Source organism: Nylanderia fulva, unplaced genomic scaffold (genome assembly GCF_048542155.1).
Source record: "Nylanderia fulva isolate GAGA-0341 unplaced genomic scaffold, ASM4854215v1 Scaffold47, whole genome shotgun sequence".
NCBI lineage: Eukaryota > Metazoa > Arthropoda > Insecta > Hymenoptera > Formicidae > Nylanderia > Nylanderia fulva.
Window position 1 is genome coordinate 1,172,014 of NW_028190554.1, and position 22,121 is coordinate 1,194,134.

Genomic DNA, 22,121 nt, shown 5'->3' on the forward strand with positions numbered 1-22,121 from the left:
TAATATGTTATTCTATCAGATTGGGGCTATCTATTTTTTTATAGATTTCTGAGCATGAGCTGTTTGAAGTGATAGAGATTTAATAATCATTAAATTGTACTGCTATTATAGATTAGATATCTATTTTTATTTCTAGATTTCTCATCGCGAGCTTTCCAAAATAAAAGTGGTCAAAACGTCAAAGAAATTTAAAAAGGCTCCAAAATGAAAGAAACTATAAAAAGAAGAGAAAGAAATAAAAGTTATATAGTTTAAATACAGAAGAAAAAAATTATTTATAACCTTTAAAAGATAATTAATATATTTATATATTAATCGACATGTTACTCTATAATTGCTGTATCATAAGTATTATTTAAAATATATACGAGACGTATTATTATAATTATAATAATTATAAAATTAATAATAACAGAGAACTTTGTGTATTATATAACTGTGTAGTTTAACAGTGACAAATTTGTGATATAAGTAGCGTTTGATTATAATTATTATATTTATATCGTTGCGATAATAATCGCCCAAATTACGCATCTCTCTGTCTCAGGATTATTGTCATATATAATTATATTATAAAATGATATAATTATTATTACAGAGAGAATTATATATATATATAATTAAAGTGCATTAAGTGCAAATTAAATAGAGCGAATCGAAGTGGCACGCTGTATGTTTGTATATAGAAAAACAACGCGTATATTTGTACATGTAAGATTAATATATTGTCAACAGAGAAGCATGTTTAATGAAATTTGCGCTGTTAATTTTTTTCTTTTTTATTTAGCTGTCTTTCTATTTATTATCTTCCCCGCCCTTCATCTTTACACTACATGTCATTCTATATACATATTTAATATATATATATATATATATATATATATATATATTTTTATATTTAAAAATTACGTTTTTATTATTATTTGATATTATTATATACAGTATTTATTTGATATACATATTTTTATATACACAATTTATTTGACTTTTATGAAGAAATATCAAATCTTTTTCTAATTAGCAGATAAAAATAACATTATAACGTATACTCTTTAAAAAAATTATTATTACTTAATAAGATGATTGCAGTGGAATCTACAGAGTATTTCTATTTCTATACAAGAGAGAAATAAAAAAAAACTACGTGTAATAGTCTTTTTTTTAATCCAAAGAAATAAAATGTACATTTGACAAAACTTTAAAATTTTTAAACTTAAAAAATATTTACAATTTTTCAAATAGAATAACATCAATATTTTATTAAAATTTAACATTACTTTTATAATAATTAGATACATATTAAGAATAAAAAATCTTCAATTACAAAAATAAGATATAAATATTACGAATAATGATAATAGGAATATAAATAAATATTATCAATAAATGTAATATTATTCTTTCGAGAATAATCTTTTTGAGAATAGTACTCAAAGAGAAAAATAAAATATTTTTATATTTTCTAATATCATCAAATTAATAAATACACTTTGGTTGCAGTCAGATAAAATACCTTGCATCTAACTGAATCAATGTTTATTCTAATATGCAAGGCATATTTATCTTCTTTTCAAATAAATTTCCTTTATATTTCTAAAGATGCTATCGTTTTAAGATTTCGACCTTAAGGCGAATAAAATAATAATAAATAAAATCGATATGTATGCGATACTCACTAGCATACCAAAGATAACTTCGTCGTCATCAAATGAATAACCCTTGAAAATGATTGCTCTCAAGCCTATAGCCGGCCAGGTCGTCGGCATGCTATAACTGAGCCAGCGAATCTCGCTTTCTATTCCTTCTGCTGGCCATATGGATGCTACAATTTTATAAAATTATCAAAAAGTTTGATTAATATACATAAATAATTCTTTGCTACAAAGACATTGTTTATATTATGTATACTTTGATGAACTTTTCTTAATTTTTTCTTTATACTATTAATAATATTATGTGTGTGTATATTTGTATATATATATATATATATATATATATATATATATGCATATATACACACATATAATATTATTAATAGTATAAAGAAAAAATTATATGAATATATATATAATGCAATAGCATTAAATTTAATAATATGCACTGCCCCTCTTTTTAATGTAACACAATATGAGTAATAAATAAAAATAAAACACAATTGTGGAAATGGAGTAGAAAATGAAGCCTTACCGCTCATTACTATTAGGGGGAAGAAACTTCCAGCCGAAGCATAATTTGCCATAGTGTGATTCTTGCATGTAACGGAGATGAAAAAACCTGAGAATGTATTACAAAACGCCAATGAAATATTAATTTTACTCATTTTTCTTAATCGTTGTCGCTTCTTTCGAGACATTGTGTAGAATACTCACCGTACATTAATCCAGCAAAGCCGTCAAGAAACATGAGCAAAAATACATCGAAATATGATCCTTTACATTCTACATCCCATATAGGAAAGAATAGGGTCATTATCATCGTAACGTGGATGATTATTAGTGTGGTCTGAGTAAGAATATGAGCCACCAGAATTTCGCTGTTCTTGACACCTATCATAAATAATTATAAATGTATTATATTATTATATATTATATATATTATATTTTATAATAATTATAATTATAAATAATCATGATAAATAATTAGAAATAAGAATTGAAAAAATAATTGAGAACCCAGCAAACACCAAGTAACAATTATATAACTGTTAACAATTATATAATTGTTACTTGGTGTTTGCTGGGAAATAATTTTAGAAAAAAAATCTGATTACAATAATTAATTATATACCTTGAACTAGACTTCGATCCCACACACCTTCTGCTCGATCTGTAATTATCAAGGTAGCGGAGATTGTGGTAGCCAGAAAAAAGAGCAATCTATACAAAGTATAAACAATTTTAGCAAAATAATGACCGATCGTATTTTAGATTTTGATTTAGATTGCATATGTTTATATGCGAGTAAACATGCTTACATCATTATGAAACCTGGCGCGACAAAATATTTATAACCATCGTCCATACTACTATAAACTGCATCGAACTGAAATCGATAAAAATTTTGTCCTTTTATTTTTATTCTATTTATTTTACTATGAGAAAAATTTTAATTGCAACGTAATAACAAATATACTCACTCGAAGAGGCAATGAGCCCACTCTTGGTGAATACCCGCAGTCTTTCATCACATTTTCAAAAATCTCTGTGAAACGTTCATACAACTTCTTCTCCATATATAACCCAATTTGCATGTCTGTAACAAAATGTCAATTTTGATATTTGTAATTCTGTCAATGATCCATTTTCATTAAGCCGTAAGATATTTGGAATCTAACATAGTTTTAATTTGCTTTTTACATTTTTTATTCGAAATAATTAAAACAATTTAAAAAAATTTTTAAATATCTAAAAATTTCTTAAAATCTTATTATGAAACACAGCATAAATCATATAGTATATACGTACCACCCATATCAAGATATACATTAATTGTACCGTACAGAATGTTGTTTAAGTCAGGAATTGAAAAGTCTTGAATTCGATTCTGCAGAGCTTCGGAGAAATTGTGGTTGAAATGCATCACGCCGACGAGATCACCATTGCGTGTAGCCTCAGATGCTGCAGACACGCTATCATAATATTTCTGCAAATAAAATTTAAATATTAATTTTTTCTTCCTCGAAAATAGGTATTATACATGAAAAATATCTTTTTATATATATTATTTATATTAATACATTTTAGATTTCATATATCACAACGCTTCTTCGAGGAATACACATGCATCAGTGTTTTAGCAATTGATTTGTAATATCATTATCGATTTATGTCTATATAAATTTGCAGGAAAACATGCTAATTAAGGGAAAAAAGGCGATATACAGGGTGAATCATTTTAAGTAACGCACGCAAACTTGGGTTTTGCCTTGACTGGACCATGCTTGGGTCTTGCCTTGATTAATCGAATAATGTAAGATAAAACTATCAGAAAGTGAATATTTTACGAGATATTTTGTATTTTAATCAAAATATTGCAAATTTGGGGCTTCATAACTCAAAAAGTACTTCACGAAAAAACATTTGACTATAGTGTTTTGGAAAGCTCTCGAGGTAAGCTACAAGAATATGCAATAAAAAATAGGGAGTGCCATTTAAAAAAATTAAAATGACCTTCACGTAACCTTTAAATGACTCTTCAATGTTAAACCAATGATACCATCTTATGGCCCCCTCGAAACCATAAAACTTTTGTCTGAAACATTTTTCTCTAAAATGCTTTGTTTCCGAAATAATTGCGTGCGTTAATTAAAATGACTCATCCTGTATATGATCGATTTTCAAGTCACTTTACCTGCTCCGCGATAGAGTCGCCATACTCGTGAATAAATCTACAGCTGAGATTACTAAAGCGACAGATGAAGTTCTCTTGGTCGTACCATATGCTGTTGTTACCGATGTTATTCTTGCAGTTGCCAGCTTCCTCATTGACGATGCCAATCGATACATCTTTCAGATCATCAGTGACTCCGCCGAAAAATGAGCCGACTTGTGCCAGCGGAAATAATAGCGCAAAAACTATACCTCTGAAGAAATATATTGTTTATTATTATCTTTGTCACACAACATACGTGAATCTCATATAACAATCAATAAAATTGAATTTTTCGAAATGTAACATTTCATATTTAACATGTATTTGTTGCATGTTCAAAAAAATCGAGATTAGAATAGTTAAGTTAAAATTTTTCTTATAGATGCAAATGCATTTTCCCCACTAGAAAATTATTAATAGATAATAAATAATAATATATAGATAATAATGATTTATAGATAATTAGATAATTAAATTATTTAATTATTGATAAATACTTACGAGTAAAAACGAAAAAATTGTACACCGTTTTTTATCATCAAAGCCTTGAATCTTCTCGATGCCGAGACATTATATATCGATCTCGCTCTGAACTCCGCAATTTGACCCTTAACATAATTGATTTTTATTTAAATAATAAGAATATTAAATCGGCTCTTAATAATTTAAATATTACTGATTTATATACATTATATTTTTATAGCAATATTAAAATAGTATATAAATTGTTTCATATATACCTTCATTCGTTTATAACTATCTTCATTTTGATGTACGTTTTGATCCTCTTCGATCTTTATATCTTGGATTCCTTGGACCTCAGAAGCGTTTGCAAGCATTGTACTATCTTGCGCCTGACACAGGCCTAGGAATGCCTCCTCCAAGGATGAGCAATGAAATTGCTCTAGCAATTCCGCAGGCGACGATTCCGCTAACAATTTACCACATCTCATCAAACCGATCTGCGTAGCGTCAAAGATATATTAAAAATGTTCAAACGAAAAATAAGATAAAGAATATAAGACTAAAATAGAGAATGAAATTTACCACATTAGAATCTTTAGCCTCTTGGATATAATGCGTCGTAATCAACACGGTGATGCCTTCTTCCTGAGTGATCTTGGTCAGATAGAGCCAGATGCTGCACAGAGAAAAAGCACATTAGTTGGGTGTTTAATATAATTAATGGTATTTAATAATTAATAATTATATAAATATTTAATAATTAAATTTATAACCATTTATATATTTATAAATATCAAAATTTATAAAAAGTAAAATTAAAATTAAAATTTATAAAATGAAACGTTTATCTGTTATATATTTAAAATATTATAGAACAATTCTGTAGCAATAAATAATTTACATATATGTAAATTGAGAATGAGAAAATATATTTCTAGGAAAGAAGTTAGAGCCAATCAAGGAAAATCAACAAGACACATTTTTTTGTATAAGACATTTTTTTTACAATCATCATGTTTGTTCAATATAAATTATAAATATGTTTTTATTTATGTATCGATCTTCCTTGATTGGCTCTACTTTTTTTTTATTTGAAACATTTCATCATTCTCAATTTACATATATATATAAATTATTTATTGCTACAGAATTGTTCTAATATTTAGTTTCCTTGTAAGTTAAATTAAAGTTAGTTGCTTATAAAATTAATTTAGTTAAATTAAAAGTTTGCATGAACAAAAAATTAACTCAGTTAAAGTTAAGTTAAGATTAAATTAACCAAAGTCAAATCAAAAGTTAATTTTAAAAAATAAGACAGTCTTACATTGTTCATCAAAACAAGCGTTAACATTGTCGGTAGTTTGCATAGAAGTTGATTTACTGTTTTAAATTTGATGTACTTGAAAAGGGCTGCAATGACAGCCGAAACGTTGTTGTATTTCAAATAATTATTTATAATAAATTATTGCCAGTCTGGTCGACTTTAAACATTGAGGAGTGGTTTTTTATTAAAAAATATTATTTATATAAAATTAGAATTTTGTTTGTTAATTCTTTTAAATAACAAATAACATGGAAATTTGGATTTTTATATAAAAATATATTTTTTGGTAATTACAATTGATAACAAATAACATAAAAATTAATATTTATAACTTATAAAAAAACAATAATGATATTCTGAGATAAAAAAAAATTTAACTTAGAAAAAAGTTAATAAGTTTAAGATAAAAAATAATTGAAGTTTAAAATTAATATATTCTAAATTAACTAAGTTAACAATAAGTTAAAAGTTATTAATTTATTAACTTTTTTTTAATTTTTAACTAATTAACTAGTTTTATTACCCCAACCCTGCTATTCCCGGTATGCATATGTGGTCTTTAAAGAAAGAGACAAAATCTACTTGCTTGTTACTCAAAATTGGATCCAGGCCTACGGTGGGTTCGTCCAGAATCAGGAATTCGGGACTGTGGATCATCGCAGCAGCGAAGGAGACTCTCCTCTGTTGACCTCCGCTCATATTTTTTATTAAACGATTTGCTGGGGGCAGCTGAAGCAGTTCCGAGAGAAATTTCTGTCTCGTCTCTTGGAAACATAAAAAGGGATAATTGCAGCTTGTGTGTTTCAAAATATATCTTATATTATACCATGCTATAAAATCTCGCAGACAAATATGCAATGTATCGTTCGCAGCGATCTATTCTTCTACATTTTTAATTCAGTGTTTGCTGTTATCTAAATAAAATTATATAAATGATCATCTAGATAAAGTTTTGGCGTCATCTTATTTTTATATACATAGATAATAAAAATATGTATTATCTATATCTGCATCTTAGATGAAAAAGAGTGTTATTTTTACTAAATTATCTCTAGAATAATGTTCAGATAACTTGATTTAGGATCGTACGGCATGAAAATATTTAAGCAGCGTAAGAGATAAAAACTTATAAATATATTTTTATATCCTTTTTATAATTTACATTTTTTGATAACTGTGTTAACACAAATGGTCTTAAAAATATCATTTGGAAGTCATCCAGATGAAATTATCTACATAATTTTATCTTTTATCTAGATATATTTAAAACAAAATCATCTTTATCTTATCTAAGACGAATTACCATATTTTCATCTCATCTTTACCTATAGTTATTTTTGAAATTCATCTAAGCACAACACTGATTCTTACCGATCTCCTCGTCTTCGAGTCCGTTGATCCTGCCGAAATAATAGAGAGCACCGGTCACAGTGAATTCCCCGACCAAGGAGATCTCCTGCGGCATATAGCCCACACGAGGTCCAGGAATTCCGGAGCCCGGTCTGCCAGGTTTTCCTCCCAGGACCCATATGTCACCCGAATCGATATTCTTAACTCCGACGATGCAGGATAAAAGTGTCGTCTTGCCGCATCCACTTGCGCCCAACAATCCGTATCTGTTTCGGGCGAGAAAAGAGAGAAACTTCAGCAATGATTAATCCTTACCATATTTTGACAATCAACACTCGATATCGAGCATGAACTTTTAAGATTGAAGATGAATCTTCGTTAGTCTCGCAATAAATAATTTCGCATAATAATAACTTCCCCGTATGGACATTCCCACTTGAAAGTCTTATCTATATCCGCCTTATCTGTTTGCGTTTTCTGCCTCATTGAAGAACAATGGCGTTTACGATTTCCCCCGTAAATTGCAATCAGTCAATACGGGATGGCAAGTGGCGGATCGTTAATAAAGCGTTGGTCACAATCACGCACGACTTTGATCATTAAATATGTGCGAATGTAACGATCGCTCGTTGGCGAAAACGATTAGTGGCCGACTACCGAGTGGCACAATGGTGCCTACATATGCAAAATCTCTTGAATTTTCGAGAGTTTGTTTGAGAAATGCCGAAAAATAAACTTAACGCCACGTTTACCATTTATACCTATTTGTAACGTCAAAATGTCCATTTTTAGATTTAGCCAGAAAATATATGTATTAAATGTATTTACATGATTTTTTTCAATCATACATGTTGTACATATATGTTTCATTTAAATAATTTCTGATTGTTTGGAGATATTTCTATTTGGTAACATATTATGCATTTGTTTACAATTAAAAAGATACTGATATAATGCAAAAGCAAAATTCTATGTTTACACTAACATAGATTAAACTCGTTAAATATTATCTTAAATAAATTAAAGAAAACACTTTTTATTTAATATAATAATGAGAATAATATATCCTTTAATAATTTAAATAAAGATAATCTGAATAAAGATAAAAAAAAAACAAATAATTTATCTAGACACATTTGAAAAATAACGCAGAAAACTATGTACAATTTATATAAATATTAATATAAAAAACATCACATTTATATAATCTGAAATCGTCAATTAGGATTGGAAAATCAATCGATCTTTTTTCCCTCTAGGCACTGCCAGTGCGATTTTTCTACCCGTTAGATCGCGAATAACTGCAGATGATATCTTTATCTGGCACAAACCATAAAATCATCGGGCGAACCTGAAACTCGCTTTAGTCTCACCGTGGCACGATGATTAGTATCATCGCGATCCTGTTGCTCGCAGGAGGAGCTCTCTCTTCCTTGCCAGTCCATGGATCAATATCGATGATCGATGACGACACAATATCAATCAATTTGCACGCAAATAAATCGAGACTTAGTGATGATCTCAACGAATTAATCGCGAAATTAAAAGCAGCAAATCTAAAGTCGCAAACTGACGTGGAATCGGAAGAGGAGACTAACAACAGAGATAATAATAAACAGAATTCCGGTGAGTTGGTTTTATTTTCGATATACATATATGTATACGTGAGATGAGACAAAAACGAATTAAAATTTTTTTCCTAAATTCATGGAAAATATTAATTACTTTCATCCTTATTTTTAGTTACTTTTTCTATCCACTTCAAACTTTCTTTGCTCATTCGCGTAATAATTTAACAAAAATATGCCGAAAGTCGCGCTGAGAAAAATATATGTCCAATATTGTAGATAATATTCAATATAAAAACACACATATGAAATTATAATCAAAATTTAAGAAGCTAAAATATTTTGTTTATTAATGTAATTAAAAAATGTATTTATTTTCAGAGTTACATCTCGGCAAAAGACTTTCGAATAATGCCAATAATAATGTCAGCCCGAACAAAATCTTTGGCACAAGAAAAAATGTCAAAGGAAATATTTTGTCAAAGGAGATATTTTGCAAAACTACGTGTAATAATGCTTTTGCAAGGAACATGGCATCACGATCATACATCAGCAACTTAGTAGATTTCTTCGCAAATTTAATTCAATTTAGTAATATTTATCAAGACATATTATCAGACTTAAAATATTTGGATTAACAATTTATTTATTTTTAACAGGTAGATGACGTCAACGAAATCTTGCGACGCGCAATATTGTTAATACGAGAACATGGGACAAAAATAACTCATCAAGATTTGATTCATTATCAAAGTTCCACGAATTTGAATAGAGAATTTCAACTTTATGCACCTTCTGAAATTCTCCTCATCGAACTTGCGCATGAAAGAGAAAAATTAAATTCAAAAAGCGAGTTGCTCTTGGAATACACCAAGTCGATTCAAAATAGCTTATCATGGTTAACCAGATTGCTGGACGCAAAATTGCAGTTGCACGATGATTTTGATAACAGCTTCAGATGGAAACTCTTAAATTTACAGAAACAAGCAGAATTTTTTCTAGAACATCTAACCAAAGAGAAACAACAACAATATTCAAAAAAGAGCAAAAATTCTCAGAATAATTTTTCAAGAGATAAAAGTAAAAACGGTGTTTCAAGTGAAGAAGACGTCGAGAGTAAGAAAGCAAAGACGTTATATGAAAAAAAAATAAAAAATTTTCCTAAACCTGATAATACTGATAAGACTGATAAATTTAAAACTGAAAGTATAGACAAAAATGAAGAGCTTGAGCCTAAAATTGAGATGCGAATTATGAATCGTCCGCAAGTAAAGAATATCAGTAGCCATAATTTTGAGAATAAAAGTTCCAATGCTATGGAAATTCCTTTAATCAATCAAACGTTTATAACGAACAAATCTATGGAAATTAAAGCTGATTTGGTTAATCAAAAAATATCAAAAACAAACAAATTGGCAAGCACTCCTCATGATAAATCGCTCGCGAATGGTTACGAAAATCATGGAAATCGATCTAACAAGGCAAAGAAAGTACGTGCAATTTTGTCGGGCAAAAACATCAGTAACCAGAGCACTTCAAAAAGAATCGATAAACAAAAACGAGGTAAAACGCGCGTCACGTTGCATAAATCGTCGAGAAAAAACGTAATACACGAACCAGAAACTCCTTCTCGAAGAACGTTACAAATCCTTCCTTCGGATAGGAACAAAGATGAAAAACAAAAAGATCATCATTTGGCAAGAAAGAAAATCAAGAGCAATTCTCGAGAAGAGATAAAGGCAAAAATGGATAGCATATCGGCAATGGACGAGATTCTAGAAGCGGTAGACGAAGTCTTGCCGACGGAAAATCCTGTGGAAGTATCGGCAAAAGGATTAAAAAAAACGCAAATTCCCAAGATGCTCTGATGTCGGAACACTGCGAGAAGAAAATCTCGGAGATTACTTCAGGATAGATCTTTCAGAAAACACGCCGAAACGCATGATCGATTCCGGTAATGAACGACCGGATGTTAGATATGCTCGTTTCGATCCATTCACACATACATACATACACGTATACAAACATTCGAATCTACAAATGTACATTGGAATCTACAAATAAACCTGTAAAACTTTTTAGCACACTAAAAGGAGGGTTAATTACACGTGCGCGGAAAAATGTTGAGCACGCAAAAATATTGAACAGTACTTGAACATAAAAGTGTCGTGTTGCATTTTTATTCTCTCATCAAATCCTAATTCTGGCAAATATGTATCTCAGGTATTTGTAAGAGAATGTATTAAATAAATCTGCATATTGCGACAAAAACATGCGCGAAAATAACTATTTTACTTGACTAGTACAATTGAGCCAGATTATAAGGTTCCGAGATAGAATCCAAAAGGTTCCTTATCCGAACGCTTGTTAGAAAGTTACGCGATTATCGGTGTCCGCTATTGTGCAATTGACGGCAATTTAAGCAAAGAGTGAATGTACGCGGAAAAGTGCGTGACGACAATTTTCAGGCCACTTGCAACGATGGATGGAGCAATTACATCGACTTGGTAGGAAAGATACCACGCGATACATGTACTGCACATTTTTTTAATATTTATCGAATAATGCTAAAAATATTACATAAGTAATCTTTTATAAATCGATATGATTGCTACTTTATCGTACTTTTTCTGACACGATAGCGTTTTTTTTTTTTAATACATTTCTTGGAGAACCCTTTAATTGCAATTGATTTGAAGCAAAACTCTCTCAATAGAGAAAACGATTAATCTTTTGTATAAATTCAATGAATAGCGATTACTTACATGGATCCTCTCGGGACAGTCATGTTCAATTCATCGAGTATAGGTTTCTCTGATGTATAATACTTCACGGCATTCCTCACAGTCACTGCATTTGAATTTTGCTGCACCATCTTGTATAACGGTGAGGATTGTTCATTCAGCGATCGAGCTGCAATATATTTCATAAATGATAATCCTTAAGAGTCGCCAGTAATAAATAATGAAAATCTCTCCTCCAATTTTAAAGTCGACCAGACTGGCAATAATTTATTTTAAATAATTAGTTTAATTTACAACGTTTCGGCTGTCATTGCAGCCCTTTTCAAGTAATCTATAAACAGTTATATACATATAAATATACTCTTAATGCGCTTAATCATACAAATAATTATAAATTTACAAAAATATATATGTTTACATACCAGATTAATACAATAAATCATATTTACAGCAAACCCCGACAAAATTAACCATTGTTTTGATGAACAATGTATAACTGACAGAAGTAAGCCCGAAATAAATAGATGTTGACTGTTAGCAGAAAACTTAGTCACTACGCGTTGAGGAAATAGAAAACCAAAGTACTGTGTCTTTCGCAATTTTTAAACCGTCAATATAAAGTCAAATACATAAATAAATAAATAAATAAATAAATAAATATGTAACATGTGACAATATAATATATTAAATAGCTTCAAGAACGCGATCATAAATCCCACTGAAATTCTCCGTATCTTTTTGTAAATTAATGCTTTTTCTTTGGTTTTTTATATAGAACATTTCTGCTATTTCTCTTTTTCTTGTTTGTTTTTCTTGATGCAGAATCACAGGAGAATCCCAACGGAACTCATGATCGTTACAAGTCCGATGCAAACTAACAACTGAGTGTGATGTCGTGTCTTTTTTGATGTTATTTTTATGTTCCTTAATACGTGTTTCTAAATGTCGCTTTGTTTGTCCAATATATGTAGAGTCACAATTCGCGCATTCGATCTTATAGACGACATCGGTTCTTTTTAAGTTATCAATACTATCTTTTCCTCTTTTTATCAAAGTGTCTAATTTTTTTGGAACGGTATATAATACACCGATTCCATTTTTGTTTATGCAACGAGTAATATTTTCGCTCAAATCTCTAATATACGGCAACACTATAACATTTCGTGTATCAAATTTATCTCGATTAGACGCACCAAAATTACCGCCAAATTTAATCGCCCTAAGTCTCCTGTTAACAATTTTGTTTATGACTGTTAACGGGTAACAATTGTTACGAAGAATTCGTTTGACTAAGATGATGTTTTTCTCGTGAAACATAGGGTCAGCGAGTAAAATAGCCCTGTCCACGAGGCTTGTGATCACACTAATTTTATAACGCATCGGATGGTTCGAAAGAAAATTTATATAACGGCCTGAAAACGTAGGCTTACGGAACCAGTCAGTCGTCAATTTGCCATTAACTCGTATAACACTTGTGTCTAAAAAACTTAAGGAACAATTGTTCTCCAATTCAAACGTAAACTTTAGTCGAGTGTGAAAACTATTAAAAATCGTAAGCATATCCTCCACTTTACATTTCGGAATAATTGAAAAAATGTCATCAACATATCTAAAATAACAATGGGGCTCAAAATCCAATTGACGCAAACAATATGATTCCAAATCGTCCATAACCATATCAGACAAAATTGGAGACAAAGGAGACCCCATAGGCGAACCGAAAACCTGCTCATAAAATTTTCCATCAAAAACAAAACTAGTCGAGCGCATAACCGTGTCAATAGCATGTAAAAACTGTGCAATATATTTCTATTTTGAGTTATCTCAGCGCTGACTAGTTTTTCCTCAAGTGACTGGTATTTGAAAATTCTACTGTAGGAAGAAAAGAAAAATAATGGGAAACAGTGCTGCTTTCTAATGGTTAATAATCGATTTCGCGAAATTTTATTTTTGAAATACTTTATATTTTAGCGATCCTACATTTTAAGACTTTTACATATATATAGATTTTTAAATTTATTAAAAGATTTTTGATTCTAATAAACGGCCAATTTAGGCGTGCTACAATGAATTAATTTATACATATAAAATGAGTCATTATATGTGAGTCATCGAATGTTTGCTCAAGTAATAAATGTCAAAATGTGATTTATATCCACACTATGTCAGGTTGAATGTTAAGAAGAAAAAAGTAAGAACAATAGAATTTGCTAAGGTAATCCTTTTTTTTTTGCTGACTTGATCGTAATCGTGTTTATTGTTTTGACGAAGGTATAGAGTGAGAAACATTTTTTATTTGCAATAAAACGAAATAGTTGTTATAGAACTATAACGTAATTAACATAAAAAAATTGATGAAAGGAATATTAATGTGTGTTGATTATATCTAATGTCTATTACATAAGAATGCAAACAACTAATTTTATTTTAGAAAATACATAAAGGTAAAATAATGTGCATATTAATAAAAATAATTATTTTTAATAAATCTGCTTAATTTTCATAAATCTAGTCATAAAGAACAATTATCAGCAATTCGAACAAAATGCTATTAAATCTTGTCTTTGCGTGTTTTATACTTTACATAATATTACCGTAACATCAACGTAACATCAACGTAACATCAAATTACATGTTTTTGAATATTGGTAAACTATTTGGTGGTTTGATAATATCGGCGGCAATTTGGTTTTGTGATAATTAATACGCGTATTTATAATTGATTTGCTTAAATACAAAATCAGGTATAAAAAAATTAAGGGCCAGGTGTAAATATAAGGCGCAATAAACATATTTTTAAAATTTTCTCTAATTATTTTAAATGTTTCTTTTTTGGACTATCTTAAGCAGATTGATTAAAAAAAATGTTTTATGACATATAATAATTCATTAAAAAACTTTTCATATTTCTAAAATATCGACGGCAATCGGAGCCTGTGCGAATGTCATGCACAAAATTAAAAATTAAAATGAGAAGATTTCTTTGATAGATCACAGAAAAAAAGGAATTATAAGGATAAAATATACTTGAATCAAGGCATATATTTGCATTCTTTCAAGAATACTGTTTTTTCTGTGATTGTTTAAGAGGTCATTCTGGGTAAAAAAAAATAAACATAGCTATCTCAAGTAAAACTCACTTATTAAAATCTAAATTTAGATTTTAATAAATGAGTTTTGAGATCTTATTTTAATTTTTAATTTTGTGCATGACATCCGCACAGGCTCCGATTGCCGTCGATATTTTATTTTTATTGTAACACAATAATTCAAGCCGAGTACAAAAGTTTTTATTTTCATATTTCGTTGTCGTATCCAAGCAAACACCGATATATAATTGTTTCATTGCTATAATAAAACGGAATATAACAGGTAATATAACGTGTACGTTACATGTAACATCCATGTTAGTTGTAATTTCCCACTCATAGATGTAACATTTTAATATAACATATTACATTGTAGTTATATTGTAATTATATACCAAATAGCACATTGATGTATTGATAAGTCAGTGCTATCTTGGGATATAATGACAATATAACTACAATGTAATATATGTAATATTAAAAATGTTTCATCTATGAGTAGGAAATTACAACTAACATATACGTTACATGTAACATGCTTAAGTATATAACATTTATATACTGTGTTTGCTGATGCACATACTTTATAATTACAGAAATTCATAATTGTGAGGTGAAAAATTAACATCTTATTGTTAGCTATGATCGAAATTATTTAATATATAAAGGGTGATTCAGAATAAATGTAACAAACTTTGATAGATCACAGAAAAAAAAGAATTATAAGGATAAAATATACTTGAATCAAGGCATATATTTGCATTCTTTCAAGAATACTGTTTTTTCTGTAATTGTTTAAGAGGTCATTCTGGGTAAAAAATAAACATAGCTATTTTTAATATTTATACAATAACAGAAATTTTTATAGTGAATCACTGCTTAGTATAGGAAGTGACTTTTGAGAAATCAAAATAAAATAGAAAAATATGCAAACATCATTTATTTACATAATCTTGATTCTTTGATTTATTATGGTATATACGTGCTTTCAAATTTAAAGAAGACATTTTGAATATTTATTATAAAACTGAATTGTGATATTTGCATATTTTCTTGTTTTGATTTCTTAATAGAAATAAAATTATACACTTTTTGTTACTACGCAAGTATTGAATATATATTAGCATCCATATGTTTATCAATATTTTTTACTCAGAATAATCTTCCAAACAATTTGTCAAAGTTTGCTACACTCATTCTGATCACCCTATGTAATATTCGTTTTAATCGTTTGTTTTTTCTTTATTAGTTATAGTTATATTTTTCTAATGAAGAATTATTAAAAAATTTACATATATGAATGTATTATAACAGATGTATTAAACATAAATATTATTATAAAAATGTAGATCTGTGTTAAATATAAAAAACTTATTTAAAATGCCGACAATAATAATAAGTGATATAAATCGTTTAATTGTTGTAATATGACTAAAGAAAAATTATTTTATTATCAATTCATTGATTGGTCCTATTTTTCTATAATTTCATTTTTATAGACATATTCTATACACTTTATTGTAATATATCATGCTTTGAAATAAGATTTAAATTTCTAATTTATGTAATCATATCCCAGGTAGAGAGAGAGCAAACGTGCGTCATTTTGACGTCGAATGACGTTACTTTGACATATAATGATGTCATTTTGACGTTTAATGCCTTCAGTTTGCTACTTGGGATATATCTCGTATACATTGAGCTTGATCTTGATTATTATTCATACACTTTTTAAGGCTTGGTGACTACTCGTGGTTATATTATATTAAATATTATAGAATAAAAAAATATTACGCAAAATAAAATAACTAACATCTATTAATCTATTTAACTATTTCATTTGTATATTACGTATAAGTCGTTATTATTTATCAGTTTCTCACAGAAAGAATTATATTTATATAATTGTTCATAAATTAAATTATTTATATCAATTACATTGATTTTAGATGCCTCATTCAATTTATCAAATTCTATGCTATTTAATTAAAAAAATGTCTTTAATTTTAATTAGTTAATTTACTTTACATTAAAAGTATTATACAAAATGTGTGTAAATATATATATATATATATATATTATTTGTGACTTTTAATTAATTTCCTTTTGACTATTTAATTATGTTAAGAAGCATTTTTGATATTTTATTTTCTTTATTTCTTAAAATGAATACAAATCAAATAAAACATCTCATATTGTATCGTAATTTTTATATTTTATTGTAGTTCATATCTGTTTTTCTATTATTTTATTTGATATGTATATTTTATATATATTTATTCTATAAAGTATAATACATACCACACTAATTAAATCTGTAACATTTTCTTCCCTTTCCAAAAAATACTTGAAATATGAGCGAGTTTTCGTCCGGAACAATTTCTTCTTTAAAAGTATTTTCCGATTACAAAAGAGACACTTCAATTAGTTATCAAAAATTAAGAAAAAAATTAATGTTTCCACATTATACCGAAATATATTTCACTGTTTAAAAAATCATATTGGATTAATTGTCACATATAATTAGAATGTATATAAAATGTATTAATTTAATACAAAAAAGATACAAATTATATAAAATATTACATATTGTAGATTTGAAGAAGTTTTAGAGCGTTTATTTTATGTGACTATTTTGAATATTCTCTGTTAATTCTATCTTTCTTCAGTACGCACCACGTGAAGACTGACGGCTTTCTAAGCATGCATACTGCTTTTTATTGTACTACTGTATATCCCCACGCATTTGATGTTGATACGTTAAAAAAGATTGATTTCAGCAATTTGTAATTCCAATAAGTGTTATTAAATATTTAAAACAGGTTCGTAATTTAATTTATCATATTTAATTATGTTTTTACATGTTAATAATTTACTATATGCAAATAAATACTATGCAACAAACACCAAGTAACTATTATGTAACTGTAAGTGGTAAATTACAACTAACAGTTATAAATTAGTTATTTGGTGTTTCCTGGGTACGAACTGTGATGCTGATAATAGCAAGGCGTTGGTATTATTAATTTCTATATTTGGATTTAAATTAATATAATTTTTTTTACAAAGTTGCTTTACTATTAATATATAAACAGCTTAATATTTCGAAGTCATTATTCAATTTATTTATCTTTTTATCTAATTACCTTGATACAATATATTATTGAATTTTTGCAAAGAGAAATATATAGTATTCTGAAACTTTTATTTTTTTTTGTATAAACATCTAATATTCAGATATTACATATATGTACATCGTGTTTTATCATTAAACATATAACATATTATATAAAAGACAATTCTTTCATATTATTTAATTTCTGCAAATAAGACTTGTAACTTTTCCAGTAAACTTTTATGGAAGTATAAAGAATAAATTTTTCTAAACTTTTATGGAAATATAAAAAGAATATATACATATATAGAAAAATTTACTCTACGATTTTTTAAAGTAGAATATAGCATTATAGAAATTGTTCGTAGTCACGCTTATAATCAGTATGTACGTACATACATATAGGGAAAGGTTATTCATGCCGGACGTTGCTCAATAAAAGATAAAGTATCTTTTTCGCGTTCCTACTATTAAATGGCAGATGCTTATAATAATTATCAAACAAGTTTTGATTATTGTTTTTAGCCAAAGCTTCTAATAGAAACTATAGATTCATAATCAGTATATCGAAACTAATTGTTCCCGAATATAATTGTTCTTATTGTTGCGCATTACTGCTCTTTGTAAACTGTAGTGTGTTCCATTTTTTATGACAAGTACAATTTTAATATATTTATTCACAATTTCAAGACCTATATACATATATATACATACATACATACATATATACTCAGCTAACCATTTGCTTGGAAATTGTTAACAATTGGGAAACAAAATACGACCAAATATAGCTGCAAATCCAGGGCCTACTGTGTCCTCGAGTGCGCTCTAATTGCAATCAAAAGTTGAAAGTATATCCTAACATCAAGTTAGGTGCAACGCCAGAGCAGATCTGTCAACAGTGCGACGACAGACTGGGAACAGATTTGTCAATCGTAAATTGAGGACAGATTTGCACCAAATGCTCAGCAAATCGAAGAAAAATCCTAGATCTGAAGGATCTGCTGCATTTTTGGCATCAATCTGTTGTCAACACTTTCGACAGATCTGCTTGCTACTCATTGCCACTTTGTCAATATAGTCTGCTAACAGATGTTGGGAAATATTTACTGAATTTATGCTCACAGTGTTTGTAATGACAAAATATGTTTCTTATCTGCGGCTATTTTACAAAACAAAAGTTTTTATTTACATTTGCCTCCGCAGAAATGGTTAGCTGGGTATATATATATATATATATATATATATATATATATATATATACATATATTATTCAACATTGTGTATTAATTATATATTCAATATCTATTGTATATCTTACTAGACAACACAAGCGCGTGCATATAATTTCTAATATAATTCACAATTGATTAATGTTTATAAATAATTTCTAATAATTTTACAAAATTAAACATATTGATTTGTATGTGTCCGTACATATTACAAATAAAATAAAAAGTGAAAACTTATAACTCCAAAAATGAATAATTAATAATTTATATTAACATATAAATATTTATAACACATTTAATAATCTCATATTATAACAATATATATATATATATATATATATATATATATATATATATATAAATGAGAAGTATAATTTAAAATTAGTATAATTTAAAAAATGTAAAATTGCAAGCAACTGTGACGCATGTGAATAAATTATGCATTCACAAATATCACAAGTATAAAAAGATCTAGAAAAATTTACGCAACGATCTCAAAATTGTTGCAATAACAGCTAATCCTTCAACCATCGTAACATAAAAAATACAAATTTTGCAAGCACATTTTGTATTTATCAATTTTAAATGGTCATTATTTATAGTCTAATTTTATATTTTTATAATATATATAATTAGGTTCACAATTATGTCTAATAAATGAATATTTTTTTTAAATCAAATCATTATTCGTTACATATTTTTTATTATACAATAAAAAAAATTTGTTTTACTTTACACATCACGATTTTCTAAGAAAAATTACAAAATATATTTAATTATTTTTTTTTAATTATTAGAAAACACAAGCGCGCGCTATTATCCGATTTAATGTGAATAATTAAATTTTTAGTAATTATAATATTTTTAATGTAATTTTATTTTTGAACAACTGTCAAATACTAATTATTAATTTTTGTGATGACAGTTGCTCGATACTATGAATATAACGCACAAAGCGAATCGAGACAGTCAATTAGCATCGCGGAAAACCGACAAGTCAATATAATATTTTTTAGAAAGAGAAGATAGATTTAGAAGGGATTATTACTTAAACTTGGCCAAATTGATTTCGACGTAACTAGCAATTTTATTCAATACTTTCACGACGTTTCGGCCATTTAGTTGTTTATTTTCACCATGTTTTTCCTAGCGTTCAATATTAATTTTGATTATTACTTGCTTAAGCTATATATATATAAATATATGCAAAAATAATTATCGTAGATATTCGATAACTGAAAATAATTCTCAAACTCAATTCTAAATATATTCTGTTCTGGAGAAATTGGTACGTAGATTATTTACCGTTAAGAAAATCTTTTCGTAACAGAAGTTAAAATCAGCTGTATAAATAGAATGCATTGCGTGCATAAGATGTAGTCTTGTAAAATGATGCTAGGAAATGTATAATTCTAGGTCGATGGCATTTGTGCCATGATATTCGAAGATTTACAGAATTCTACTCTAACAGATAAGTCAGTAACCAATTTTTTTCTTTTGGTGAGTTTTATTTAAATTGAAAACAGACTTTATTTTTAATATTTAATCAAAATTTAATGATTAATTATTATTTATATAAACAAAATTTTCAATATTTAAGAAAAATAATTTTTATATTACTCCAATAAGTTTTATTTTAGCTAGTTTATTTTAGATTGTAGATTATAGCATTCATCAATTGTATAATTTGCAAAAGAAGGTCGTCAAATTGCAATATTTCTTTTGCATTGTTTAATAAGTATTGTTTTATTTTGTTGACGTAGCAAATAATACATGTGGTATTTACATATAATGTGGATTCTCATCATGTGTAATGAAATCCAGTAATTTAGCAATTTTAGCAATTGCGTAGATAAAAAAAAGAGAAAGGAAAAATAAAAGTAATTTTCTATTCTATTCTAACGTTTCTAGAATATAATTACAAACGTATACATTCAAAAATTGTGTAGTATTATCATAAAACTCTATTTAATTATTAGCCTCAATTTAAGTAGAATTGAGAAATATATCTGAAGAATATCGAAACAGGACAAAATTGATTTAATCGATCATTTATTAAGTTTTAATTTTTGCAATACAAATACGATAATGCTAATTTAAACACTTTATAGACAAGTCTATGAACAGATAAGTTAAAGAAAGAGAAGACAAGTTTTTATATTTTTTTTCTCGTCCTATCACTTATTTCATTTTTTTCAGTGACAGTGGAGGCCTTCACCTTTTGGATTCTTGAACATTTTCATAGACCACCATTTACTGGGGGAATGGCTGATTTTTACGATTGCGTGGTGGCATCGATGATGTAGAAAAATGTCCAGTTACAAAATTAGTTAATCATTAATATAGGTACTATCATTACGAGAGAAATTTATCGACTTGCACATAATAACGTAGCATTCCGAAAATATTAAAGTACTTTCACACTAGAATGGTATAATTCTCATTGAAGTTCGTTTGCTTTCGATTTAATAAGCATTTTTTTTTTTTTTTATACTTTCTCGCCGTTCTTTTTGCTAGTTATATTTTTTACTGTACGTTTTATTATATGATATGCGTTTTATTATTTTTCTTGCTTGTTTTTTTTGTTAACATAATTAATTTAATTAATCTGAGATGACATCAGGAATATATTTAGAAAAAAGATATAAATAAAATTGTAGATTTATATACTTGATAAAAAAGTACAAAAATCATAATTTATAATACATAAATATACATAAATATTAATCCTTATTTATCCTTAAATGAATTTAATATCCATAAAATATATACATGATATTATATTAATATTAATTCTATTCTTGTTTTCAGTTTTTCATAATGTGTGTAGAAGTCCAAATATCTATTAAAGATTTTTGACAGT

At 27.7% G+C, this 22,121-nt stretch overlaps 2 protein-coding genes across 5 annotated transcripts; one reads left to right on the top strand and one right to left on the bottom strand.

The window, feature by feature from the left end:
- Positions 1 to 1,437: 1,437 nt before the first annotated feature.
- LOC114942214 (ABC transporter G family member 23) lies at positions 1,438 to 21,848 on the bottom strand. Of its 4 annotated transcripts, XM_029317540.2 has the most exons (16): positions 17,498 to 17,664; positions 17,213 to 17,395; positions 11,844 to 11,991; positions 7,532 to 7,776; positions 6,747 to 6,924; positions 5,419 to 5,512; positions 5,112 to 5,333; positions 4,873 to 4,979; positions 4,351 to 4,582; positions 3,465 to 3,642; positions 3,137 to 3,252; positions 2,975 to 3,042; positions 2,788 to 2,876; positions 2,370 to 2,546; positions 2,188 to 2,274; positions 1,438 to 1,822 (listed from the first exon to the last, which is right to left on the bottom strand). In XM_029317540.2, exons 3-16 carry the CDS (start codon positions 11,951 to 11,953, stop codon positions 1,611 to 1,613), a joined length of 2,115 nt encoding a protein of 704 aa, XP_029173373.2. In that variant the 5' UTR covers positions 11,954 to 11,991; positions 17,213 to 17,395; positions 17,498 to 17,664; the 3' UTR covers positions 1,438 to 1,610. The 4 variants fall into 4 exon arrangements, with proteins under 4 accessions (XP_029173373.2, XP_029173370.2, XP_029173372.2 ...); XM_029317537.2 differs by lacking the exons at positions 17,213 to 17,395; positions 17,498 to 17,664 and adding an exon at positions 21,477 to 21,848; XM_029317539.2 differs by having other exon boundaries at positions 17,213 to 17,664.
- On the top strand, positions 8,872 to 11,347 carry LOC114942215 (uncharacterized). The gene is made up of 3 exons (XM_085486700.1): positions 8,872 to 9,136; positions 9,460 to 9,638; positions 9,738 to 11,347. Exons 1-3 carry the CDS (start codon positions 8,893 to 8,895, stop codon positions 10,944 to 10,946), a joined length of 1,632 nt encoding a protein of 543 aa, XP_085342826.1. The 5' UTR covers positions 8,872 to 8,892; the 3' UTR covers positions 10,947 to 11,347.
- Positions 21,849 to 22,121: the final 273 nt, after the last annotated feature.

Bases quoted from the DNA above. Each gene is read 5' to 3' on its own strand.
- LOC114942214 (XM_029317537.2), bottom strand. From the start codon at position 21,501: ATGAAAATGTTCAAGAATCCAAAAG. The intron at 4,980-5,111 runs GTATATATGAAA...AATTATGTTAAG, and splicing joins ATAGTTATAAACGAATGAAG to GGTCAAATTGCGGAGTTCAG. The intron at 3,043-3,136 runs GTGAGTATATTT...TATCGATTTCAG, and splicing joins TGGGCTCATTGCCTCTTCGA to TTCGATGCAGTTTATAGTAG.
- LOC114942215 (XM_085486700.1), top strand. From the start codon at position 8,893: ATGATTAGTATCATCGCGATCCTGTTGCTCGCAGGAGGAGCTCTCTCT. The intron at 9,137-9,459 runs GTGAGTTGGTTT...ATTTATTTTCAG, and splicing joins TAATAATAAACAGAATTCCG to AGTTACATCTCGGCAAAAGA. The intron at 9,639-9,737 runs GTAGATTTCTTC...TATTTTTAACAG, and splicing joins GATCATACATCAGCAACTTA to GTAGATGACGTCAACGAAAT.